We start from the raw sequence: 26,403 nt of genomic DNA on the forward strand, positions 1-26,403 counted from the left end.
ATGTATATTTTCTGTACATTCTACATTTGCTCGACTCATTTGGGCAAGCTGTTCACTCCAGCATCTGGAAGACAATTTATTATTGAGAGCGATTAAGTGCAGTCACCAAAAAAGAATCTGAAGTATGCAGGAAAAGTGGGCAGGATTAATCATAACTCACAGTATCTGTTTCATTTAGAATTGCATTCTAACGTGAAGATCGTATCAATTGTTAAACATCTTAAAGCAGTGTAACATATCTCAGGAAGGGTGGGTTTCATTTTTTTCATCTTCTCTTTCTTTCTCAAAGAGCAGAAAACTCTTTGTAGCACATGTTGTCTACATTTATTGGAAACATGGGGAATTTTTCTTTTTGTCTGGGTTCCATATTGCTAATTAGCCAGTGCTGGGAGCCAGCTGAAATATAAGCATGAACTGCTAGTTCGGGACCAAAGAAGTCTAGGAACACAAGGGAATCCCTGCAAAGATAAGGCACCGACAAAACTGGGATGTCCTTTAGGATATACGTACTGTTACAAGCATGCAGGGAAAGGCTTGCAAGGATATAGGGCAAGCAGAGTGTTCTGTCACGCGCTGGGCCTGTAATGAATTGCTTTTAAAATAGGGCGTGCAACTTTTGCCCAGTGGGAAGCCAGGCCCCCCCGAAGAGAAGTTCTCAAGGATTTTCCACCACAAATGGTCTTTAGATGGCTTGTGAAGTATAACAAAGTCCTTTATTAATGAACTATAAAACAGAAACTTCTCTTGTCTTCAATAAAGTTAAACAAATGCTTCCAGGCTTTTATGCAACTGGTGGCTTCCTTAATCTTGTCCACGAGGGACAGGCAATTGTCTTCAATAACTGTTTCTTTACTTTAAAGGAAAATCCCTTTTTTAACTTCTCCCAGGCTGACTGTAATCTAAGCCTTACTGATATGGGCTCCGCTACCGGGTCGAACTGCATCTCGAGCACCGAGTAGACCTACCAGTAGGGCTAGTAGATTCTCCAGCTGGAGTTCTTTGGTCTTCCAAACTGTTTACCCTCCGAAATTCCTCGAAGCTTTAGGGCTGTTTCCCTGGAAATCTTTGGATGCTCTTAAGACTGTTCTCCCCCGGAAAGTCTTAAGGGTTGAAGCTTTTGTACAGGAGAAGCTTGTACACGTCCTCTAAATTAGCTTTCCTTACTGAGACTAACTAGAAATGGCTCCCTTCCATTCCCAATTGCCCTGTACGAGGGGTGGAACCAAAACTTAACAATGATGGACAGGTGACTTGCCCTACAACTGCAACCAAAGGAAGCCACCTTTCTGCAGAATCCCTGAAACCTTGGACTGCAAGCAAACATTTAATACAAAGCAAATAAAGTAGGAGCTCCTGGTACAGCCGTACTAGCACACAGAGAGAAGCATTTGAAGAGGATCCAGGTAAAGGCAGGTCCATATCAAAATATAGATTGGTATAAGGCAGCTTTGGCACACTCTGAGAACCAACTTAGAAGTAGAAGATCTTTTACCTACTTGTACCTCCTAAGCTCCCTTAAGGTCTCCAACTACTTGAGCTGGAATGATTGAGGATAATGAGGGTGACTGGCAGACATACTTTGTGTGTGATATTCTTTGACTTTTAAGACGATTTGGACCACAATTCCATTACTAGAGGTTTCATTAAGTAAGGTTGATGGGAGTCGTGAAAGTTCAGAGTTTAGTCCAAAGGATCACTTGAAAAAGTTTAAAAAAGAGATGATCTTGGAATACGATTAACTATTTAACCTGTTTAATGTCTGATTGAAAGATTACCAGATTATCCCCTAATCCCAAATTATGGTAGAAACTTCCTATCTGAGTCATGTTCCTCCAAAAGTTGAAGTTGATGGGCAACTAGTCAAATTTTGAGTGCTTGATCTTTGTTTTTGAGAGCTCTACTTCTTCCAAACTTGTTTTAAGATCCAATATGTGAAGAATTATCCATGGTATTCACTGGATTGGGTTTTTACTCTGTTGTTGTTGTGTGCTTTCAAGTTGTTTCTGATTTCTGATGACTCTCGGACAAACCTATCATGGGGTTTTCTTGGAGGAATTTGTGGGGAGTGGGAAGTTGCCTTTGTCTTCCTTTGAAGTTGAGAAAGTGTGATTTGCCTAAGATCACCCACTGGGTTTCTATGGCTTGGGGTGCATCTATATCAGGCATGGGCAAACTTTGGCTCTCCAGGTGTTTTGGACTTCAACTCCCACAATTTTTCACAGTCGGAATTTGCAAACAAATGGAGGCTGGCACTTGGGTATTTGGAAAAGAAGACAAAGGTAAACTTGAAGTTTGCCATGAAGAGGATTCAGTGAAAGAAGATATATGGGTAGTTGCTGGTTAGTTGTGTTGTTCTTTTTTGAGGGGGCTCGGAGGTCATGGGGTGGGGTTCATGGGTGTGGGGGGAGAGGGTTAAGAAATGTTAAGGTATAATTAACTGTACAGCCAAGTGTGATTTTTCATATGTTTAACGAGCACTGAATGTACACCCTTTTGTAAACCTTTTGCATATTTTTTCTTCTTTTTCTTCATTTGTTCATTTGTTTTGTTTCTTAGATACACTATAAAACAATAAATTAAAAAAAAAAAAAGGAATTGTGGGAGTTGAAATCCAAAACACCTAGAGGGCCAAAGTTTGGCCATGTCTGATCTATACTGTAGAATTAATTCAGTCTGACACTGTTTTAACTAGCATAATTCAATACTATGGAATCATTGGAATTGTAGTTTGGTTAGGTGCCAGCACTCTTTGACAGGGAAGGCTATAAAGGCCTTGTAAAACTACAAATCCCTTGATTCCACTGTATTGAGCCATGGCAGATAAAGTGCATTAATTCTACAATATAGATGCACCACTGATCTTGATAATCTAATGCTGAAGCCACTGCACAACACTGGTTCTTGGCCTTTAGGTGATCTTTTCTGCAATCTTAGGCCTTCTATGTCTATCTTTCAGTTTCCTTCCAAACTCTTATATTATGTTTACACCTGCTTTTCATGCTTCTTCTTTCTGAGCATAAAGTTCTCCTGAATGTTTTGATGACTTTATGATCAGCATTTACTGCTGGTGAAACAATGTTTTAGTAAGAACAAACACTCTGCTCTGTCCACAATTGTGGTAATACATTTCAAAGCATTTTTTTCCTAGCAAGATTATTGTCAAAGGGAGTTTTCTACTTGGAAGCTCTGTGGTTTGCCTATTCCTTCCACTCTGTTGTTTGTTTCTAGAAGATCCCAAATGGATCATCTTATCCTTCTATCTGTAACCTCTCTCTCCCTAAATCATTTCTTGCAGTGATCAACAGCGATTGCTGTTTCCATTCTTACAGTAGAGAGTCATATGTTCTAAATCATTGTTAGTCATTTCCTTTCCCCTTTTGTCCTTTCCAAAGAAACACTGCCCAAATCAAACAAAAGAGCGGGAGAGAGAAAATGGTTGCCAAGTTCTGTTGTGTCCATGTAATAAAACTACTGAACATTAGGGTCAATGCAAAGATAAGCATCAGACAGTTTATCCTAACAAATGCTTGTATTACTGCATTTTTACAAATGGAGTTTACTTATTAGTGTGCTTTCTCTCCTCCTATCTCCCCCAACCTTTTGACAGCATGTGGACAATAAGTGGATTTCTTCATCTCGGGAAATAATTACTTTCCGCAAAGCCCTGTTGAATCCCATCACGGCCTTTCAGTTTCAACGCTTTGTGTCACTGAAAGGAGATTTACTGGAAAACGACGTAATCTTCTGGCAGGAGGTGCAGAAATATAAGGTACAGTTTTGTCAAGAAATGGACATACATGCAATTTCCCTAAAGCTGCGATAATTCTGTCTCAAGCAAAGGCATTATTTGAGGAATGGGAAACAAAGGGAAGATGCTTTGATTCCTCAACTCTTTCCATACCAAATTGATTACCTGACTTGGCAGACAAGGTAAAGAGGTCTCTGCTTTAGAGTTTGATATCAGAAGAAACAATACAATTTCTAGCTTGGCAAATTACATACTAGAAAGTCTACTATGGCTTCAAGTAGGAAACAAAAGGAAGAATTTGTCAAGATGACAGCAGTCCTGCCATATTATTCTGTGAGGCATCATGCTCCTGAGAGCATGCCATGGGCTCCCTGTTCCTTTATCTTCTCTCCCTGTTAATTCCCTTCCATGGTATTATTTAGCAATCAAGAGTGCATCTACATTGTACAAGAGTTATCCAGAAAGTAAGATTACAATAATTTTTTTAAATACAAAGAATGAATATATTTTAATAAAATTTACATGGTTTGTAGCATAGGTATTACATTATTTTTCCACATAATCATCATTCAGTTCAATAATTTTGTCATCTGTGGGATGGGTTTTTGATGCCTATGTCATAGAAGTTTCCCTCCACCTTTTTCAGCCAGTTTGTCACTTCAATTTTCACCTCCTCGTCGTCGGAAAAGTGTTTTCCACCCAGGTGTTCCTTCAATTTAATGAATAGATGAAAGTCACTGGATGCAAGATCAAGGTTGTGAGAGGGGTGGCTTAAAACATCCCAACCAAATGAAGTCAAGAACTCTTGTGTCACATTGTCATGAAGGAGACAGACTTCCGCCGTCAGCATCCCACAATGTTTGTCTTGGATGGCTCTGCGAAGATACTTCATGGTCTCACAATATATTCTGTACCCATTTTGTCACATGCTGTCTTGACATTACATTCTCTCCATAAACTGAAACAATTTCGCGATGAATCACAGTGGTGTTCATGCTCTTAGCATTTAGATAGCTTATTACAGCACGAACTTCGCACTTGGAGGAAACAGAATGAGGATGCTCACTTCTAACCTTCACCCCGCCAGTCAATGAGCTACTGATGACTGGCACTGCTCGTTCACTTCCACCTGCTTCCCGCTACATGACAGTGATACCAACTTTCCCCACGAAAATTCCCTATGAGAGCTACGTGCCTCGTAACCTTACTTTCTGGATAACACTTGTAGAAGTAATGCAACTTGATGCCACTTTGACTGCAATAGCTCGCTATGGAATCATTGGAGTTATAGTTTTGTGAAACACCAGCACACATTAGCAGAGAATGCTAAAGTACTTGTAAAACTAAAATTCCTATGATTCTGTGCTATTGACCCATGAACATTAAAGTGATGTGAAACTGCAATAATTCTGTAGTGTAGATGCATCCCCTGCCTACCTTTTACCAAAGTGAGGCAGTTATCTCAGGCACCAGATATTGGAAGGAGAGAGCTGTCTGCCATATAGCCTGTCCTGAAGTCACTTTAGCCTTCTGATATAATAAGAAGATGCTGTTGTTGCATTGTCAGTGTTTAAAAAAGGATTAACCTGATAATCCAGACAGCATTTATTCCTGAATTGGTATTCTTATTTGCCTCAGGCAGCAACTCATATTGGGCTAGCCATGGCTTTCTTTTACTTTGCTATAGTATTGGCATGAATAGTAATAATTTACAAACAGGACACCACTAATAACCAGAATTTGACCAGGCTATTTTGGTTGCACCAGCCATGGAACTAGTGAAGGACCACTACTATTATTATTATTATTATTATTATTATTATTATTATTATTATTATCATCATCATCATCATCATCATCATCATCACCATCACCATCACCACCACCTTCTTGCTCTCCTTGTGCATCAGAGTGAGAACAACAACAAATAACACAGCACCAAACATCAGCTCAAAGGGCATATAAAACCATAAAACCAATGAATAATAGAACCCACCAATAATCTGGATTAGGCATCCTCAAATTGTGGCCTTCCAGCTGTTTGGGCTTCCCATTCACAGAAGCCCTAGCCAGCTTGTTCATTGGTCAGGAATTCAGGGAGTTGGAGACCTAAACAGTTGGAGGGCTGCAGTTTGAGGAGGCCTGAATTCTGTATAAACCTACCATAAGAGGTTTACTTTACTCTTACTTTAAAGCCTAATATAAATGCAACCCATCATGAATCCTTTCTTTTCATCACATAAAGAGAATACTACCAGTAAGTATGTGGCTGAAAGAGTAGAAGGCTTGAAGTTAATGTTTATGTTTTATGGGGGGAGGAAACTCACATTATTTGCACGAGAGTCATGCAAAGATGTTAAATTATTCTATGATGGCAGCTTTGTGGTTCCTAACAAGAGACCCCAGCTATGGAGAACAAAGAGTCCTTGTTTGCTGACCACAAATATTTAATGTCTAAAGATGGTGGCCCCTCAAAATAAATTCATAGAATCATTGTGGAATCATGAAACTTGAATGTTTATTAAATGTGAGGGCTTTAAGCTGTTTCAACAATCTATTTTGCCACAATGGAAAGTGTGCATGCATTGCTTTTCTGTGGTCTGATACTCTTCAAGGCTTGTGTGACCATTTGAAGTAGAGAAGGGGGACATGAAACAAAATACAGAAGCGTAGATTGCTCCTGTTTGGTTTCAGACAGCTCTCTTTCAAGCCATGCTATGCCATCCCCCAGCTTTCTGTTTCTTTTCTTCATGATTACAGCTGGATAAAGCCAGCTGTGGCTTGTGCAGAAATGAGAGAACACACAAACAAGAAGGGCCTTGAATGCCTTCATCTGAGTGAACTCCTAATATAGGCTATGTGTATGCCAGATGAAATAATGTGGAGTAGCTTGCTCAGAGCGGCCCTAGATACATTGCAGGGTATCCATATGTACAAGTGTGGAAGCGCCACAAAGCCATTTGTAGTCCACAAGGCTAAAAGGCTGACAGTGCACTGGCACTGATGCCCTGTCCTCCTGGGGGTTGCCAATGCCATCCTGCTGGCAAGCAGTTTCCCATCAAAGTCTTGTTGGTGATGTTGCTTTTTGGTGAGATCAAAACAGGGGACACAGCCACAAGCGCGAATATGCAACTGAGAAAATGGAGGCATCGCCTCATTAAATAGACTCAGCTTGAATGAGCCACATCATGACATTCTTGTCCTCTGACTGGCCCAACAGGCAGGGCTCTGGGGGAAACCCTGTGCAAAGAGCATGTGGCAGCTCTCCATGCCTCGTATGAGGAGCACCACGTGCTCCCAAAAAGCAGAGGATCACTCTTGCTTTCATGTTGAGTGGGTTTTCGTAAGGGAGAGCCCTTCCCATTATGTGCTACTGAAGGACCTGAAGGAAACACGATGTACCAAAGGAAAACAGATCCATACACAAGTCGTATGATCACCAAAAGCTACATTGCCAGTAAAGCTCTGCCAGGGAGTTGCTTCTGGTCAGCAAGATAGTGATGGCTCTTTTTGACATGTGGACCCTGGATCTGTCCACTGCATGTTGACAAGCTGGAATGTGATGAAAATGATCAAACCAGGCCCTATGAGGAACGGCTGGGGGAGCTGTGTAGGTTTAGCTTGAAGAAAAAGGGTTGAGAAGAGACATGATAGCCATGTTTAAATATTTGAAAGGATGTCACATTGAGGAGGGAGAAGGTTGTTTTTAGCTGCTCTGGAAACTAGGATACAGAGCAATGGATTCAAATGGCAGGAAAGAAGATTCCACCTGAACATTAGAAAGATCTTCCTGGTGGTAAGAACTGTTCTACAATGCCTGGGAGTCTCTTTCTCAGGGGTTTTTAAAGCAGAGGCTGAAGGGGGTTGCTTTGCTTTTGTGTTCCTGCATGTCAGTGGGATAGACTGGATGGCCCATTTGGTCTCTCTCAATTCTAAGATTCTATGGTTAGATGCATCCAGATCCAGCTGTCCACACATCAAAAACACTAGGGGGTCTTTCTGGAGCTTCCTGGAAGCTCTGGAGTAAGCTGCTGTTCTTGTGATGGATAAAAGGCTGGAAGCAGAGCTGTGTGACTGATCACAACAGGTTCAAGGGGAGTTAGTTTTATTTGGCCCATGTAGATACAGGGATAGTCCAAGGGCTTTATTGAAATGTTGGAAATCCCTAACATGGAGAAGTTAGAAAATTCAGCCTGTTACAATATATTATAGTATTTCCTCATATCTACATGCAACCTACATTATCTAAGCACTTTATGATGGTTACGAGATTGTTCCATGTGTTAGTAAAATAACGCATTCAGTGTCACAGAATGACTAATTTTTGACAAGTCTTAAAAGGTTAGAAACTTCATTTAAATATCAATAACAATATTAGTACACAGCAAACAAGATCACAATGCTGGCTTTTGTATTTGATCGCATGTCGGACACTTCCCAAGTGTCTAGGACTATGTGATGTATCGGCAAATAATGCATGCAGATCCGAGTAGGGTGGCCTTTTGTAGCTGACAGATGGTATTTTTTTTCAGCGCTGATTGTTTTCAAGTGCAGGTCAAGGTCTTTAGGTACTGCACCAGTTACCAATCAAAATAAATTACTACTACTACAGGGAGTATACCAACAGGATAGCAAAAGAGGCCTTACCTTCTGATATTAGACTTTAATAGATTACTTGAAGGAATGTATTTTCCTACATGAATGTACTCAGTTATTGAAATCTAATTCAGGTCCCTTTTCCCACTAAAGTTAAGCACATGGCAACCTGAAAGGTAACCTGTATAGTTGTGTGTTGTGATTCTGCAAATCGGTTTTGTGCTGTGATTCTGCTTAGGCAGGCTCACTTGGCACTCAACCTGAAGATTGTCTGACACAAAGGGAAGACCTTCTTATTCACTCCATCTTTTTACACACACATTTGTATTTCTGTTTGTTTGTTTTTAATATCTGCTATTGTTCTATGCAGCTATGGATTGCATTAATACTTGTATTGTGTTGCATTTTTTAAAACATTTCTTTTAGTAATTCTTGGAGATTTCAGCTGGTGAGAGGGGCTTCGACACTTTCCTCACACATCTCAATTTCCTTTTTGCAGGATATGTGTCATGCTCATTGTGACGACTCTATAATCCAGAATAAGATCACATCAATCATCAACTGCTTCATTAATTCACCCCTTCCACCAACAATTCAGATTGACATACCTGAGGATCAAGCCCAGAAGATTGTTGAGCAAAGGAAAGAACTAGGCCCTTATGTATTCAGGGAGGCACAGGTACGTTGAGCGGGTCTGCGAGATTTGGTTGGAGGATGCTGGGCCTAAGTAGACCTTGGAAGTAATGAATAATGTTCCTTTTGTTTAAAATGACAGTGAGCATCTTTTCTTTTAGATTGGCAACTTGTCATATTTTTGAATAGCAGTCCTCATTGCTAGAGGTCATTATTTTGTGGAGGATATAAGGGTTATTTTTTTTTTTAGTTTTTAAAGTAACATGTTATTAATCTATTGCCAAAATATTTCAAAATGTTCCTTTCCTTTTAAAAGAGTAACATCAAGTTATTATTTTTTTGGATATAGTAATACTCATATTAACATATATGGGTATTAAAAAAATTAATGATGATCCCAAGCTGTAATTTCAGTGGTAAAAGAATCCATGTTGTGGTAAAAGAATTGTCATGTTGTGGTGGCCCCCAATCATAAAATTATTTTTGTTGTTACTTCATAACTGTAATTTCGCTACTGTTATGAATTGTAATGTAAATATCTGATATGCAGAATGTATTTTCATTCACTGGACCAAATTTAGCACAAATACACCCAAATTTGAATACTGGTGGGGTTGGGGGGGTGATTTTGTCATTTGGGAGTTGTAGTTGCTAGGATTTATAGTTAACCTACAATCAAAGAGCATTTTGAACTCCAGCAACAATGGACTTGAACCAAACTTGGCACAAAGAACTCCCATATTGGAAGGGTTTGGTGGGCATTGACCTTGAGTTTTGGAGTTGTAGTTCGCTTACATCCAGAGAGCACTGTGGACTCAAGCAATAATGGATCTGGACCAAACTTGGCATGCATATCCAACATGCCCAAATTTGAGCACCGGTGGAGTTTGGGGATACAGACCTTGACATTTGGGAGCTATAGTTGTTGGGATTTATAGTTCACCTACAATCAAAGAGCATTCTGAACCCCATCAATGACAGAATTAGGCCAAACTTCCCACACTTCCCATGACCAATAGAAAATACTGTGTTTTCCGATGGTCTTTGGCGACCCCTCTGACACCCCCTCATGACACCTACAGGGGTCCTGATCCCTAGGTTGAGAAACCCTGCTATAGAATGATAGTTAGGAGAGAGATTAGATGGATGGATGGATGGATAATCTACCTATCTTATTGCTAGAAACAATCATATGAAAGTTGACTGGCACAACTAGGGATCACAACCAAATATTGTGAAGACATCTGCCCTGCACTTTGCTACTCTGTTGCTGAGTATCCATGCCCAGTGTGGAAAACATCTCACCACATTAAAACAGTGGATGTGGCTCTTAATGAGGCATGCTGCATTATCACAGGATGTCTATGTCCCACACCACTGGAGAAATTATACTGTTTAGCCAGTATTGCACCAGATGACATCCGTCAGAAAGTAGCAGCCAGTAATGAAAGGACCAAGGCAGTGACATCTCTGGCTAATCCTCTGTTTGGATATCAGTCAGCACGCCAATGCCTTAAATTAAAAAAAACAAAAACAGCTTCCTAAGATCCACAGAGATACTCGCGGGAACACCTCACCGAATGAGAGTCCAAAAGTGGCAAGCGAAAACCTGGAACCTCAATTAGTGGTTCACAGAAGACTGGGCAACTTGGAAGGCACTGAACAGATTGCACTCTGGGACCATGAGATATAGAGCCAAACTAAAGAAATGGGTTACCAAGTGGAGTCCACAATATGCGGGTGCGGAGGAGAGCAAACCACAGACCTTTTACTACAATGCAGTCTGAGTCCTGCCACATGCACAATGGAGGACCTTCTTACGGCCACACCAGAGGCACTTGAAGTGGACAGCTTCTGGTCAAAGGAAATGTAGCATAATGCCAAGTTTTTAACTTTGTTTGTGGCTTTTTAAAATACATTATACCTGTATTCTCAATTTGCTTCTGACACGATAAATAAATAATCTATCTCCTATCTGTCATTCTATCTGTTTATTTAATTTATATCCCCTTTCTCCCAGTGTCAGGATTCAAGATCGTTCAAAATCCTTTATCCACAGTGGAGTCACTGTATAACAGCCTCGTAATCTTCTATATCACATTGAAACTACACAATTCACAACAGGTCTGGGAAAAGAGTAAAGTAAAAGGGTATTTGAGGTTTTAAAGAAGCCAGACAAGGATGGAAAGCAAAACTAAACCTTGAAAATATAATTTGTCTGGATAATAACTCATCAAATCCCTTAGTGACGATATTTTACAAGGTACTGTCCAAAAGATAACATCTCCAAGCTCTGAACAAACACTTAGTAATGGAGGGAGAGGAACAGTCATTGTGCCCCGTTATCTATCTAAGCCCAGCCTGACAGAAGTAGAAAACATGAGATCTGATGAACAGATGCTAACTACACAGCTCCCATGGCGCATGGTTATTTTTTAAACTTCAAATAGTAACTGCAGGACAGTATTCATTTGAAAATGGATCAAAATATGTAGAATGTCATTTTTAAAAAATCTTTCCACATCCCTTGGTCTCAATAAATACACCCACCATTGTTGTTTGGTGTGAGATGTAAACTGCCATTGAATCCGCTCCATTTCCCCCATGATATTTTCCAGAACTGCAGAATTAAATTCAGCTCTGAGAGCTCCTTTCAAAAGTATGCATCACTTTATTGGTTCACAGTGTTAATGCCTTAATTGAGGTCATTCTTTGAATCTCTGTCTTTGCTTTCAACATTGTTTTCCTCCTCTTAGTTTAAAACAGACCTTGCAATGAGATTATATCACTTAAAAATTCCTCATAGTTCAGCAATGTTGTTTTTAGAAGTTCTCCAAAGGCAAAATCCCCTTCTCCTAAAGTAACATGTTAATAAGAAGGTCCCTTGTCCCTGTAAGTGGAATATGTTGGGCAACTGTTGGATTAAATACAACCGCACTGGGCCATGTTGCTGTTGTTTATTTGTTCAGTCGCTTCCGACTCTTCATGACCTCATGGACCGGCCCATGCCAGAGCTCCTTGTTGGCTGTTGCCATCCCCAGTTCCTTCAAGGTCAAGCCAGTCACTTCAAGGATAACATCCATCTATCTTGCCCTTGGTCGGTCCCTCATCCTTTTTTCTTCCCCAGCATCTTCTCCAAGCTTTCCTGTCTTCTCATGATGTGGCCAAAGTACTTCATCATTGCCTCTAATATCCTTCCCTCTCTTCCTGAAGTATGGATGGGTTGGATCTTCTTGTGGTCTCAGAATTTTCCTCCAGCACCACAGTTCAAAAGCATCTATCTTTCTTTGCTCAGCCTTCCTTATGGTCCTGCTCTTGCATCTATAGGTTACTACTGGGAATACCATTGCTTTAACTATGCGAGTGTGATGTCTCTACTCTTCACTATTTTATCGAGATTGGTCATTGCTCTCCTCCCAAGAGGGAAACGTCTTCTGATTTCATGGCTGCAGTCTGCGTCTCTAGTAGTCTTTGTGCCTCGAAATACAAACTCTGTCACTGCCTCCACGTGTTCTCCTTCTATTTGGCAGCTATCAATCAGTCTGGTTGCCACAATCTTGGTTTTTTAATGTTTAGCTGCAACCCAGCATTTGCACTTACTTCTTTCATCTTGGTTAGAAGGCTCCTCAGCTCCTCTTCACTTTCAGCCATCAAAGTGGTATCATCTGCATATCTAAGGTTGTTAATGTTTCTTCCAGCAATTTTAACTCCAACTTTGGATTCATCAATCCAAGGTGTGTTCTGCATACAAGTTGAATAGGTAGGATGAGCGTATATAGCCCTGCCGTACTCCTTTCCCAATCTTGAACCAGTTTGTTGTTCAGTAGTCTGTTCTTGCTCTTGCTACTTACACAGATTCCTCAGGAGAGAGACACGGTGACTTGGTATCCCCATACCACCAAGAACTTGCCACAATTTATTATGATCCACACAGTCAAAGGCTTTAGGATAGTCAATAAAACTATTGGGATATGTTTTTATTTAAGAAAATACCTACAGTACATTTTAAAAAACCAAATAACAATACTTGATGTTTTTATTAATGCAAGCAGTTATTTAGGGTGATGTTTTGAAAAGGAATGGCTTTTTAAAACTGTGGTTTAGGAAGGTTTCTCATCAGCAATAAACACATACTGATGAGAAGCAGATGCAAGTCCAGAGTAAAACACTCTGAGACAGTTTTGGTGGTGATGGCGGTAGTGAAGCTTTGTGATGTATATGAAAGAAGAAAAGCTTGTTTCATTGCGATGCTGAAATGCCCTTATTGCTTGGAGGGGCCATCTCTTTCTATGCCTTTTTACAGTATGTCTCCTCCTCCTTCTTTCTATTCTAGATGACTATTTTTGCACTTCTCTTTAAATTTTGGCCAAAATTTTGTGACTTCCGAAGCAATTTGGCTGATGAGAATATTCTGCCTCTTCTGGACAAGCGAAGAGAGAAGAAATTAGAAAAAATGAGGAGAGCGAGAGAAGCAGAAGACAAGGTGAGGCAATCACGAGAAGCTTATAAACAGGTTGGCCTGTATAAACAATCCAGATATAGCTCTGGTCCAAACTCTGAAGCAAAGCAGGGGATGGCCCACTATTGTGGAGTTTTCTTTTTCTCCATAGCTTGTCTGATTCAGTTATTACGTTCAATATCAGCCTTCCTGTGCTCTTGAAGGAAGTAATAATATTTTAAAATAAAGTAAAACATATATCAAAATGTGGCTAAAACAACATGCAAACTGAAACCTATGCAGTCAGTCCAAATGAAAACAAATTTCTAGTAATGCTAAAGATCATTCATCTTTCGTGAGTCTTGAAAGGAAAGGACTCAATTGTAGGATTGCAGAGAATTCATTCCATGTATACACGTCTCAGCCATCAAAATTAAACATGTACTAACAAATTGGTCTCCTTCTATATTTAAGCCTAAGCAGAAGGCAAAAAACCCAAAAAAACAAACAAACAAGCAAGCGCCTAAAATAGGCATGTTTTGGACTGCACCTCCCACAATTCCTCATAGACTCAGACCCTTTTCTTTTCCCCCTCAGCTGCTTAAGGAATAGCCTGAAGCTGTTAGGAATTGTGGGAGTTGCAGTCCAAAACACTTGGAGGGCTGAAGTTTGCCCATGCCTAGTCTAGCATAACTTAACTCCCTGCATGTTTCTGGTCTGTGACTCCCAGAATCCCTGACTACTTGGCCATGCTGGTTATGGCTTCTCTAGTCCAACATCGTTGAGGAATAAGTTTGTGAACATAATTCAAACTGATGCAAGTGTCACTCATGGGAAATTCAATGGAAATTCATAGATGAAAGGAGGAACTCTTGAAAATATTTGTATTTACTCTAGTTGTATAACATACGTACTATAACATGGAGATTATTGTTCTTGACTATTCTAGGAAATACTGGAAAGAATAAATAAAGTGTAATGTAATGCTATATAAATCCTCCATTGATGCTCTAATGCTTTAATTCACCTTACACTGAAATTGACGCAAAGTTTTGTTTTGTTCTTTTTCTTGCTAGGCCCTAGGTGCTAAGACGAGATCTGCCACATCTTTAAAAAGAAGCGGCCTTGAAGGGACATCATCGCTTATGGCTTCTGGTCTTGCAGCTAGGCGACAGAGTAAAAGTGAACTTTCATCTACACCAAGCTTTACTGGATTTGGCAGACAGGTGATTTAAGTTATAGAAGATGGGCAATACTGTAGCTCCTTTTTGTATCAATGAGAGAGGCTTACTCTGTGATGCTGCCATGGGAGCTGCTGTGCTAAAAAGTAATGCTTTCTAGATCTGTTCTGGTCAAATTACACAGCCAGACAAAAATAAGTCTTGGTGTCTTGGTTTTTAGGACCATTCCTAGGGTTATTTGGGCTGCTGATTCATACAATTGCATTGGATGGACTTCATCAGTTCTACTTTCATAGCTATGGTTATTGCGGTTTTCTGTGGGCAGCCAGATGTTAATTAGTAGGTGGAACATGTGCTAGATCTCAAAAACTTCAGTTGATAGGGGGAAACTGGTGTCATTGTTGGAATCAGCATATCGAATATACCCAGAAATAGGTCTAACATTTGAGGCACCGAAATGTGTTCACCAGTATTTTTGATGCATATTTACTCATGCTTGAAAAGTAAAAAGGTCTGGCAAAAAGTAATTGTTGACTTGCTGTGCCAGGGTATCTGATTAAATTATAAATGTGCAAAGTTGAAGTGAACATCTTCTAATGAAGAATTACAGCTATGGTGATGTTTACAGGTGATATCAAGGAACCACAAAAGGGACATTTGCTGTCTCACCTTCTCTCTTCCCAATAGAACCAGGATGTTCTTATAAGCTAGCATTTCTCAACCTAGGTGTTGGGACCCCTGGAGCGGCTTGTGAGAGGGTGTCAAAGGGGTAACTAAAGACCATCAGAAAACACAGTATTTTATCTTGGTCATGGGGGCTCTGTGTGGGAAGTTTGGCCCAATTCTGTCGTCAGTAGGTTCAAAATGTAGTGTAGGTGAACTATAAATCCAAGCAACCACAACTCCCAAAGTCTATTTTCTCCAAACTTCACCGGTGTTCATATTTGGGCATATTGAGTATTCATGCCAAGTTTGGTCCAGATCCATCATTGTTTGAGTCCACCGTGCTCTCTGGATGTAGGTGAACTACAACTCCAAAACTCAAGGTCAATGCCCACCAAACCCTTCCAGTATTTTCTGTTGAGAGTTCTGTGTACCAAGTTTGGTTCAGTTCCATTGTTGGTGGAGTTCAGAATGTTCTTTGATATTAGGTTAACTATAAATCCCAGCAACTACAACTCCCAAATTACAAAATCAATCCCCCTCAACTCCATCAGTATTAAAATTTGGTCTAGTGAATGAAAATATATCCTGCATGTCATATATTTACATTATAATTCACAACTGCAAAATTACAGTTATGAAGTAGCAACGAAAATAATTTTGTTATTTTCACCACAACTTGAAGAACTGTATTAAGGGGTTGCAGCATCAGGAAGGTTGAGAAGCACTGTTATAAGCTTGTGTTGTTATTTTGTGTTTTTAAGAAAAATAATGGTAGAATGACAGCTCCAATCATCCCACCATTTTCTTATTTATCTAAAATAATCCCATGCTTCTTCCATAATTGATTACGCTGCCTAGGCTGATAGAAACCACATAAGTTATAATGAAGTCTCCTTTATTTATAACCCGCCCCCTCTCCCCGAAGGAATGCCAATCAACCCTCAAATCTGTGTGCTACAGATACCTGTCCAAGCATTCAGATCTGCCGAGGAGGCCACATCTGTGTCCCACAGGAGCAATGCATTATGTGTGGAATTGTGTTAACCTCATTTCACCCTGTTATCTTAGTTACTGGACTGCATATGTTGTCCTTTCTTTTGTTTTTCCTCTGCTCTTTATGTTGAATGGTTTTCAAATTATTTGCTTCCTAATGACATTGGAGCCGTTTTGTTATTGACTATACTCCAACACGATATCCTCTGAAGTGAAGCAGGATCGATGTAAATGAATGAACAAACAAACAAACGTGTTTCCTTCCCTTTTTAAATGGCTTTTGCAGCTTTCCTGGAATTATTCGAAGTACCTAGAAGCGCTCCAGCAAGAAAGAGTTCTCCTGAAGATTCAGGATGATCTAGAGAAAAAAGCAGCTGTGCCACCAACTTATGCAGGTCAGCTTTTAACTGCGTTGTGCAGCTGGAGAGAGATTACTAGGGAGGCAACTTATAGCCTGCTTTCTCACAACATGAACTGAGCACCATCTTGGTAGTCAATTATTTTTTCTTTTATAGAGTTTTGGATAGCATCTACTGCTTTAAATGCAAGCTTTGAAAGAGTTTGATACACATTGGACAACTCCCAATGGCCAATTTGGCTATGGTATTCTGGGTAATGTGTAATTTAGTAAATTTTTCAAACCATGCTCAGGTGCATATTCACACCCACTTATTAGGATTTCTTTTCACAAAGCTTTCTTTCCTCCTTTCCTCCTTTGTTTCTTTCCTCCTTTTTGGACAGTGATTGTACCCAACAAGTGCTAGCAATCTGTACCTCCCAAAGTTAGATTTCCGTCCATCTTCCAGGAGATGTATTTTGGTTGCATAACATTTATTTACTTATTTACTTACTTATTATTTATAGTATTTATATACCGCTTTTCTTACCCCTGGGGGACTCAAAGCAGTTTACACAAAAATAACGGCAAAATTCAATTTCTTACATACATAAACCAAAACTCAAACCAACAATATATAACTAGGTGTAAAATCAATAGGAAAATTAACCATAAAATAAGATAAAAGGACATTTAAAACATTAAATATAAGAATGAAAACACTTACGAAAAACATTAAAATCACATGATCCAACTCGTAGACTGGGCCATTCCGAATGCCGATTGCACATATTCCATATTTGCTTCTTGTACTGCACTAGCCAAAAGATTGGTTCCATAACCATGTCTTTGTTCTCTTTCCAAAGGCCAGGAGGGAGGGCACTGATCTAATCTAACTGGGGAGAGAGTTCCAGAGCTGAGGAGCCATCACTGAGAAGGCCCTGTCTCTCGTCCCTGCCAACCACACTTTTTACAAAAATGATTAAAATTCTTATAATTTTACAAAAGAAGCCTTCATGGCACCTTCCAAAATGTGTATTGGTTTTACTTTGGGATTAATCCAATAGTCCTGAGAGTGCTACCATTAAAATTATTGGAACTTGCTAGTTGCCTAACGTAAATTCCATTGATTTCTATTAGTTTAATCTAAGTAGAAATAACATTGGATTTAATTCTTTTAATTCCCATGAATTAAGTGTTTTACCTTGATGCTGTCAATGAAAGTTTGTTGTAAAACTCCAAGCTGAACACACACAGCTTATTTTTTAGATTGTACTACAATTTCTTACTGTCCATCTCATAAATCTTAGCATCGGTTCTGTTCCATGCATTCTGACCTTTAAACAGTTGAAATTGTTAATCCTCTGAAGTTCTTGGGTGTTCTGCAGATTTCAGATATTCCTTTGTTGGTGTTTCAGGGATGGCACCCCTTTTCCCGCTGAAGACCGACCACCATGTGGTCCACGCTGCACCTGAACGTCCAGTTCACACAGCACCCTTCACCTCAGCCTTTGTCAGGCAGCAACGCCCCTATCCATCCAAAGACAATGAAAGTAAGTTTCACATAAAAGGTGATTAATTCTTCCATTTCTTCAGCAAGCCACGGTTTCCCACTTCTATTAAAACTTCTATGAAATACTGATCATTCGTTAGCCAGTCCTCAAATCAGAAAGGGCTTGCAATGGTTCAGGAAGCAAATGCAGATAGATTACAACCCTGTTGGTGACATATATTTGTATGATTCAAAGCTACATGCGCAGGCTGCATTTACACATTAGGATTAATGTAATCTGACATGGCTCAATCCTGGGACTTGTGGTTTTGTGAGGCACCGGCACTATTTGGCAGAGAAGGCTCAAGACTGTATAAAACTGCAGTTTCAATTATTCAATAGCATTGAGCCATGGCAATTAAAGTAATGTCAAACTGCATTAATTCCACAGTGTAGATACCAACCAAAGACCCCAAACTTCCTTTCAACTATCTGGGAAGCCCCAAGGACATCTGTGTGTGTTGCTTTGAAAGTTTACCTACTGAAGAGGGGAGGCAACTTGTGTAACCAAGAAGCATGCCATCTCAGCCGCACAGGGAAGAGAAATGGGGATGATCTTCTCAACTGAGAGTGACCTAAGTCCTTTTGTCCTTGTCTCAATGTTTTATCATCTTTGTCATCTTGCCCCTCCTTCTTCTCTAGGCAAGGATTGGTTGTGGTGGTCCTGGAACCAAACCCCAGCAGATGCCAAGGGCTCCCTGTATTATTATTATTATTATTATTATTATTATTATTATTATTATTATTATTAGAAACACAACTAGATGAGTACATTGCAAACAAGATCACTCTGCTGGCTGTTATATTGGATCACACATCGGACACTTCCCAAGTGTCTAGGACTGTGTGATGTATCGGCGAATAATGTGTGCGGATACCAGTAAGGTGGCCTTCTGCAGCGGGCAGATGGTAATTTTGTCAGTGCCGATTGTTTTTAAGTACAGGCCAAGGTCTTTAGGCACTGCACACTGTGTGCTGATCACCACTGGGACCACCTTTACTGGCTTGTGCCAGAGTCTTTGCAATTCAATCTTTAAATCTCATATTATTATAAATTATTATTATTATTGTTGTTGTTATTATTATTATTAGTTTATTATTATAAGTGGTGTTATTATTTTCTCTCTCAAAGCTGTTCAACAATAAAACCAGTATAATACAATTTAAAAACTAAAATATAAACGTTAACATTAACAGTATTAAAAGTAAACAGTTAAAACCCTTATAACCAGGAACCAGAACTATCTACTATCTATGGATGAGCTTGGAAAAATTATTTTGAAAGGCTAATTCTCCTAGAATCCTTGGCCTTTATGGACACTAGTCATACTCTCTGGAGGATTTTGGGAGCTTCATCATAAAATCACTTTTTCCAAAAGGAGAGGTTTTTCTTTTGTTTTTACTGCCATTTGTGACTGTTCATGGTTTCAACAATGGATTGTGCTCTCTAAATTTCTTTGATTTTAGAACTTTAAATTGTAAATATATTTAAGTTTTAACTTTTTATATGCTTTTTTATTATGTGAGCTTTTATTGTGTCTGTTTTTATTTTTGTAAGACACCATCATCCCACAATTTCTTAGTAATAATGGTAATAATGATTAAATAATTACAATGAGTAAGGATTAACAACTTTGTTAGTCATAGAGTTGGAAGAGATCATAAGGGCCATCCAACTCAACCCCATGACATTCAGGAATATAATTGCCCAAAGTTTCTGCAATGGTTTCAAAGTCCTGATGGACTGATAGCTTTTTCCTGCCTTGTTTAACAATGTTCTTTCCCTTCCCTGCAAATGTAAGCAGCCCCAGCTGTATTTGCAGGCTGGCCATGAAAGCTGTGCCCTGTTGCTGCACTATTTTAACTGATGCTTTCTGTGTTTCTATCCGAGTTAAGTTGACTTCATACTCTTGTCATCCCACTCACAGCGTGGAAAAGCTGCTCATGTAGGGCTTGCATCCTCTTCCAAAGTCACACGAATCACTGGCACTGGTGCAGCTTCATTACTTTATTTCATTATCGCTGATTTCCCCATCTGCACAGTGAAGTCACGCCAACACAGCAGGGCTCTCACTCACAAATATTAACATTTTCACATGTTTCGGGAATGATTCAACCAGAGTTCATCCCTTTCAAGTCTCATCTGTTTTGTTTGGAAATAGTTAATAAGCATGTGCTAAGCTACCTACTGAACGAAACCCTAGTTCTTTGGCTGAAGCTTCACTTACCTGTGGATGAACTCCACTGAAGACTGTGGCAGTTATAACTAAATCCTATACTTATTCATATAGAAATTAAAATTTCAATAGCATGAATGTTAATTTGACAGCAACGACCTCATCATTCAAAGGGAATTTTAGCGCCCTAGGACACTTCTGCTCAGTTGAGCCATGGAGCCTCATGTTGTCCATCACATGATGTAGTCTCACTCCCAATGGGGCTCTATGGCTCAACTGGGGCAGAACAAGGGAGCCTCTACATGTTCCATTAGGAACAAGGCTAGCATGGGATGAAGCCATGAAGTGATGCTTTCTCATATGTGCCCCCCCCCCCAAATTCACCATGGAGGCTGGCAAATTGATCCAGAGGACCTCATCAATGTGATGAGGTCCCTAGTTCAGTTAAATTAGATAGGACGCGCCTGTGAATGAACACAAACAGAATCACAATGCTATCTCTAAAAGAGATTCCACCTAAACATCAGGAAGAATGTCTTTTCTGGAAAGGCTATTTGATACTGGAATGGATTTCCTCAGAGTGTAGTAGACTCTGGGTTGTAGAGAATGCTTCTAGAACATGGCCATGCAACCCAAAAAAACCTACAACAACCCAGTGATTCCAGCCATGAAAAGCCTACGACAATACATAGTAGACTGTATCTCTGGAAGTATTTAAATAGAAGTTAAATGGCCACCTCTCAGGAGTGTTGTAATTGTGGATTCCTGCATGACATCCGATCATAGAGTTAAAAAGGACTGCAAGGACCACCCAGTCCAATACCCGGCATGACCTTTGCAGTGCCTTCGAACTGTAAGATAGAATATCCACGGAACTGAAGTCTTGCGTTCAAGTAAACATGTATTAAGCTAGTCCTCAGTGAGGTGCACTCATAGGTAAGAAAACATTCAACCCAAGAGCTCGTGTTTTGAAATGTTTAGAATATGCTTAACCAAAACCATCCTTCCACATTTGCAGGTTTGACTTTTGTGGTTTTGATTATCCATGGCTTTAATATGTTTTCTCTAAAAAAATTCTAGAGCCTCTAGTCCAATTCAATGCACATCTTCCATAGTCATGCTGAAGAACCCAGAGATCCTATAGAGCTGTCCTTTCTGATAAGAACCTAATGGGTTTTTCCATTTTCATGGGGGGGGGGGGTCTTGCACCATTAACCTCCACAAAAGTAGGTAGCCTATTGTATTTTCAACTGAAAATGATGGGATTTGAAAGGGCTTAACTTTCACCAGACACTTTGACTTTGATGAAAACTCTAATCCCATATTTGTTTGGAAGTGAGCAGCAACAGGTGGCTTCCAGGTCAGTCAGGTAACTCTACATTACAGTTTGAACCTCAAAAAAGCTACCCTAAACATACTTTGGGAGTAACTCAATTCAGACTAAAATTTAAAGATGTGGAAGCTCCCATTCACCATTGGAAATATGCTTCCTTGGTAAACCCATTTATTTTTGCCATTTGGTATTCCATTCATAGGAATAATAGAATCATAGAATCAAAGAGTTGGAAGAGACCTCATGGGCCATCCAGTCCAACCCCCTGCCAAGAAGCAGGAATATTGCATTCAAATCACCCCTTGTTGTTTATTGTTGTTTATTTTAGAACCGACTACAGTGTTCCCTCGCTACTTCGCAGTTCGCTTTTAGTGGACTCACTGTTTCGTGGGTTTTTGAAAATATTTATAAAAAAATATAAAACATTAAATATTTATGTCCAGTGGAGGCCAGGGACCCCAGAAGTGTGGCAGCCTGAGGCATGGTGTAGAAGGTCTCCCTCCCTGGCCTGCTGCTACCTGTGTGGCTCCGGAGGCCAGGGAGGCAGGCAGGTGCCCTTGGGATGGGCCAGGAGGCGGGTAAGGAAGTGCGGATAAGAAAATAATATATAAAATATATAAAATAATATGTAAAAATTAAAATTAATATGGCGTCCCTACTTCACAGATTTTCACTTATTGCGGGTGGCTCTGGAACTGAACCCCCACAATAAGTGAGGGAACACTGTAGATTATGCTTTAGATTATATTCAGGCATGCTAAAGTGGATAGCTGGACATTGCCTGTCTTTTTACATTGTGTCTACATAAATCAATTCCAGTTTGAATTGACACATTTAAATACCATTCCTAGTACTTCATAGTTTGTTTTATACAATTATGTAAGAGGATAAAATTATCATTATTTACTTAAAATAATTAATATACTGAAAACTATTACTGTCCAATCTTTCTCCTTAACGAGATCAGACAAAATCCAGTAATAACAAACAGTAAAACATGCAAAAGCCAAAGTATTTAAGTGGACCCAAAATTCAGATTAAAAAGAAAAAAAATAAAGCTAAAAGCAAGCAGTAATATAACATTGCATGATTAATATGTGGTGTTATGGCAGGATGATGAAGTTGAAGCAAAACAGACCATAGCACAAGTGGCCAAGAACATACTCTCATAGAGCAGGCCCCAGTTTCAATCTCCAGATTGGACTGGAAGAGACTTTCTCCCGAAACCCTGAGGAGTCATGGCTGGCCAACACTGACAATATCAGTTTAAGTCAGGAATAGGCAAAGTGCAGATTGTGAAATGCATGTTCCCTCGCATAGAGGAGGTTTTGTAGCTCCAGGGCTATACAATGGTCCAAGAATTATTGGAGAAGATCTTGTTTTGCTCCCAAATAATGCCTGGAAGACTGGAGGGCAATTCCTTTAGGTTTGCTGGCACCTTGAATCTCAAAAATCAAAATTCTGCAAAAAATTTTTTATGGCCTCTAAATGCTCTCGAGCCACAAGGAAGACTCAAAACCCTGGTGAAAATGCTGCCCCAATCCCTTTAGGGCATTTGGGACCTACTTGTATCTCCTAAACTGGCCGGTTTCTTCAGGTGTGATGAAGATCCCGGTCTCATTGCTGTCTATTCCTGCTATGATTGTCTGCTTCTGGACTTGGAAAAGAGACATGGCTTCCTCAGGCAGCAAAATACCTTTGGCTGGTCTTGTCATAATACATACCAGGCACATTCATGCTCCAAGTCATACCTTAAATCAGTTATTTGGATTCCTGTGTGCTCATTTGTGTTGATAAACTGCTATTAAAATCATATAAAAGTTGGTTCTGGCACCAACTGTCCCACTTGCCATATTCACAGGGGAGAAATGAGTGAAAAGAAGGAATTCTCACTATTAGGAATGAAAGAGATTTTAAATCTAACTAGAGTTTTTAACCATCACTGCAGGAAACTTCTTTTCTTTTTCATGGGTACGCCACACTTTATTTCATATTAATGCTTCTTTGTATTTCCTTCTTCACAGGAACTCCAAGAAATTAAGGAAGGTGATGAAGAAATTATGCATGGATTTGCAGCCATTATAGGAATAAATCAGTGCAGGTTATTAGCTTTTGCTCATGTTCAGAGAAGGCTGACATCATCTGTCTTCTAATAGAGTCGTTGATGGAAGAGAAACGGGCTCCAATGGCAACCTTATTTATTGTGGGATTATGTCGTCACTCTTTTCATTTTGTGAAGGAATTCTAGTCGAGCAAGTGTTGTTAAGGCTAGATTTGGACTCAATGACATGTCACACACATTGCATTTAAAACATTCAGTTCCTGCTATTTCTATGGGCCCTTCCACACAGCCCTATATCCCAGTATATCAAGGCAGAAAATCCCACAATATCTGCTTTGAACTAAGTTATCTGAGTCCACACTCAGATAATGTGGGATTTTCTTCCTTGATATTCTGGGATATAGGGCTGCGTTGAAGGGCCCTAGATAGGTTTTGGAGAGACTCCTGATTGAAACAATAGAGTCAGTGATTCTCAATTGTTTTCTGGATGTGCTAGATACTATACCTCAGAATCCTTGTCTATTATTGGTTCAAAACATCTGGAGGACCAAACCAATACAGAATTATATGGAATATTTTGCATATCATAAGTACCTTTGTTCAACCTCCCTTAAATTCTACATGTTGTTTGCAGTTTAGTCAAGGTTGGCTTGAAGGATCCAGGTAGCAGCAGAGAGTTTTACTCATTTGATGATTTTGCAGGGATTTGCAAAGTCTGAGCCATAGTAGATAAAGTGGTGCCAAACTGCATTAATTCTACAGTGCAGATGCACTCGAAAATACAAGAAAAATTCCTATGTGTATGTCTTATTTTTTCAAAGTAGGGCTAGGATATACCTGGCCTTCCAAATATTTTTAGGCTGCAGTTCCTATTAGCCTTCATTGGAATAGCCAACAGTGAAGAATGGTGTGAGTTGCATTCCAACAATGTCTGCAGAGAAGGTGGGAGGAACCAAGACAAGTTATCTATTTTAAAGCCAAATTTAATTCTTGCTGTAGGTTGGAAATTGGACTGTGGTTGATAACAAAAAGAAATCCCTTTCTCACCATTCTGGTTCAGTGATGAAGAAATTCTGTAATGTTGACTTATTGTAGGTTAATCTCCAGGCTTATCTAAACCGTTCCCAAAAAAGTGAGATTTCTTGCTACAGAAAATTTCGTTTATTACTTTTTGCGATGCCTTGGAAAAGCATGGATGAAATAAGATGGCAGGACAAATCAAGATTTGGATTCCATAGCACTATTGGAAATTGGCTTATCATGAGTCTTTTTGTTTTTGTTACAATTGTTCTGGAGATCTGGGTGCTTTCCTTTTTAATATTCCAAAAATCCTAGTGTTGTAGCATGAATACTCTGCTATCTCTATTCCACCATAAACAAAACTATAGAGGAACACCCAATTAATTGAAACTAGAGAATTATTATCCAGAAAAGGGTTTGTTTTGTGTTTGTTTGCCTTTTTTATTTTGCTGTGATTTTAACTGGAATTGTTTTTTTTTTCAAGAGCAATTTTTACTTAGAAATAAAATGTTTTTGTTTATAATGGTTTGTTTTGCAAATGAATAATCTTCTATTAGTCATGCTGAAATAATTTCAGACTGATCTTATTTTCAGATATGGGGGATAGTTTTTTTATGGCAACATCCTGCATTAGCATGTTTTGAAATTTATTCAGAAGGCTGCAAGGGACGGATAAATCAGGAAGGTCTACTCCCTTCCTCCAATACGAAAAGAGCTCTACTGAGGGCTATTTTGGATCTACTTCAGTGAATCCCAGGTTTATTCTAGGTTTAGTCAGGTCCAATGAGAGTTCACATGATGGGGAAAACTGGGGAGATGTCAAACAGCTGCTGTCAGGTCGGAAACTTCAGTAGATGGACAAAGAGCCTGACAATACGACAAGGAAGCCTCAGGTTTTCCTATGACCACACCAGGAAGCAGAGAGGGGACAACGTGAATATTTATGTGGAACATTTATCTTGGATATAGCACGAATGTGTGAACATTGCCAAAAAAAGAGCAATTTTCAAGAATGAGAGTAGCAAACTTGCTTGTCTCATGCACATTTATCATTCCCGTGCTGTCACAGGAAATTAAGCATAAATAGTCTCATTAAGATGAATGAGGTATGCAAACATCTGAAATGAAGAAAATCAGGTTTGTTGTTGCTTGCCAAATGTCCAAGACCATCTGGTTTATTTGGGTTAAGCTTTCTATGAAGAGCTGAGATTTAACCCCATTACGAAGCGCGCTGGCACGGAAAAGTTGCACCTCCCCCCCCCCCCCCCCCGCTCACAAACTCTTCTCAAACCATTGGTGAAGAAATTCCAACTTAACAACAAGCCGTGTTTTTAGTGATTGTGGCAATCACTGGTAACCATCAACATGTTGATTCATCATCTCCATTTGGTCCAAAAAAAATTACACAAACTGATCGCACATTCTTTTGTTTGTATCCACCGTCATACGATTACCCCAAAATTAAAGCATGCAGAACTTTGAAACAACTTCAAAGGGCAGTCTTGCACTTCTACTGGTTCAGCCTTTTTTATGGGTTCATGTTTTCCATTTGGCTCCAACATCTTGTTCTTGCTGGTGCTGTTCTAGAATTTCATTTATATATATTGCATTTCTGGCTGGTGAGACAATCTAATTAATTCCGGGGTGGGGGATAGGGATTGTAGCAG

General features: G+C 39.6%; 1 protein-coding gene across 1 annotated transcript in view; it reads left to right on the top strand.

Annotated features, from left to right (window-relative positions):
* RGS22 (regulator of G protein signaling 22) overlaps nucleotides 1-24,847 on the top strand; it is a 97,509-nt gene extending 72,662 nt beyond the window's left edge. Inside the window, exons 22-28 of the mRNA XM_067467014.1 lie at nucleotides 3,608-3,769; nucleotides 8,844-9,023; nucleotides 13,311-13,460; nucleotides 14,492-14,641; nucleotides 16,542-16,650; nucleotides 18,011-18,145; nucleotides 23,679-24,847. Of these exons, the coding sequence (XP_067323115.1) occupies nucleotides 3,608-3,769; nucleotides 8,844-9,023; nucleotides 13,311-13,460; nucleotides 14,492-14,641; nucleotides 16,542-16,650; nucleotides 18,011-18,145; nucleotides 23,679-23,695 (903 nt within the window). The 3' untranslated portion in view covers nucleotides 23,696-24,847. The remainder of the gene's footprint in view (nucleotides 1-3,607; nucleotides 3,770-8,843; nucleotides 9,024-13,310; nucleotides 13,461-14,491; nucleotides 14,642-16,541; nucleotides 16,651-18,010; nucleotides 18,146-23,678) is intronic.
* The last annotated feature ends 1,556 nt before the right edge of the window (nucleotides 24,848-26,403 follow it).

This window comes from Anolis sagrei, chromosome 4, assembly GCF_037176765.1.
Source record: "Anolis sagrei isolate rAnoSag1 chromosome 4, rAnoSag1.mat, whole genome shotgun sequence".
Lineage (NCBI taxonomy): Eukaryota > Metazoa > Chordata > Lepidosauria > Squamata > Dactyloidae > Anolis > Anolis sagrei.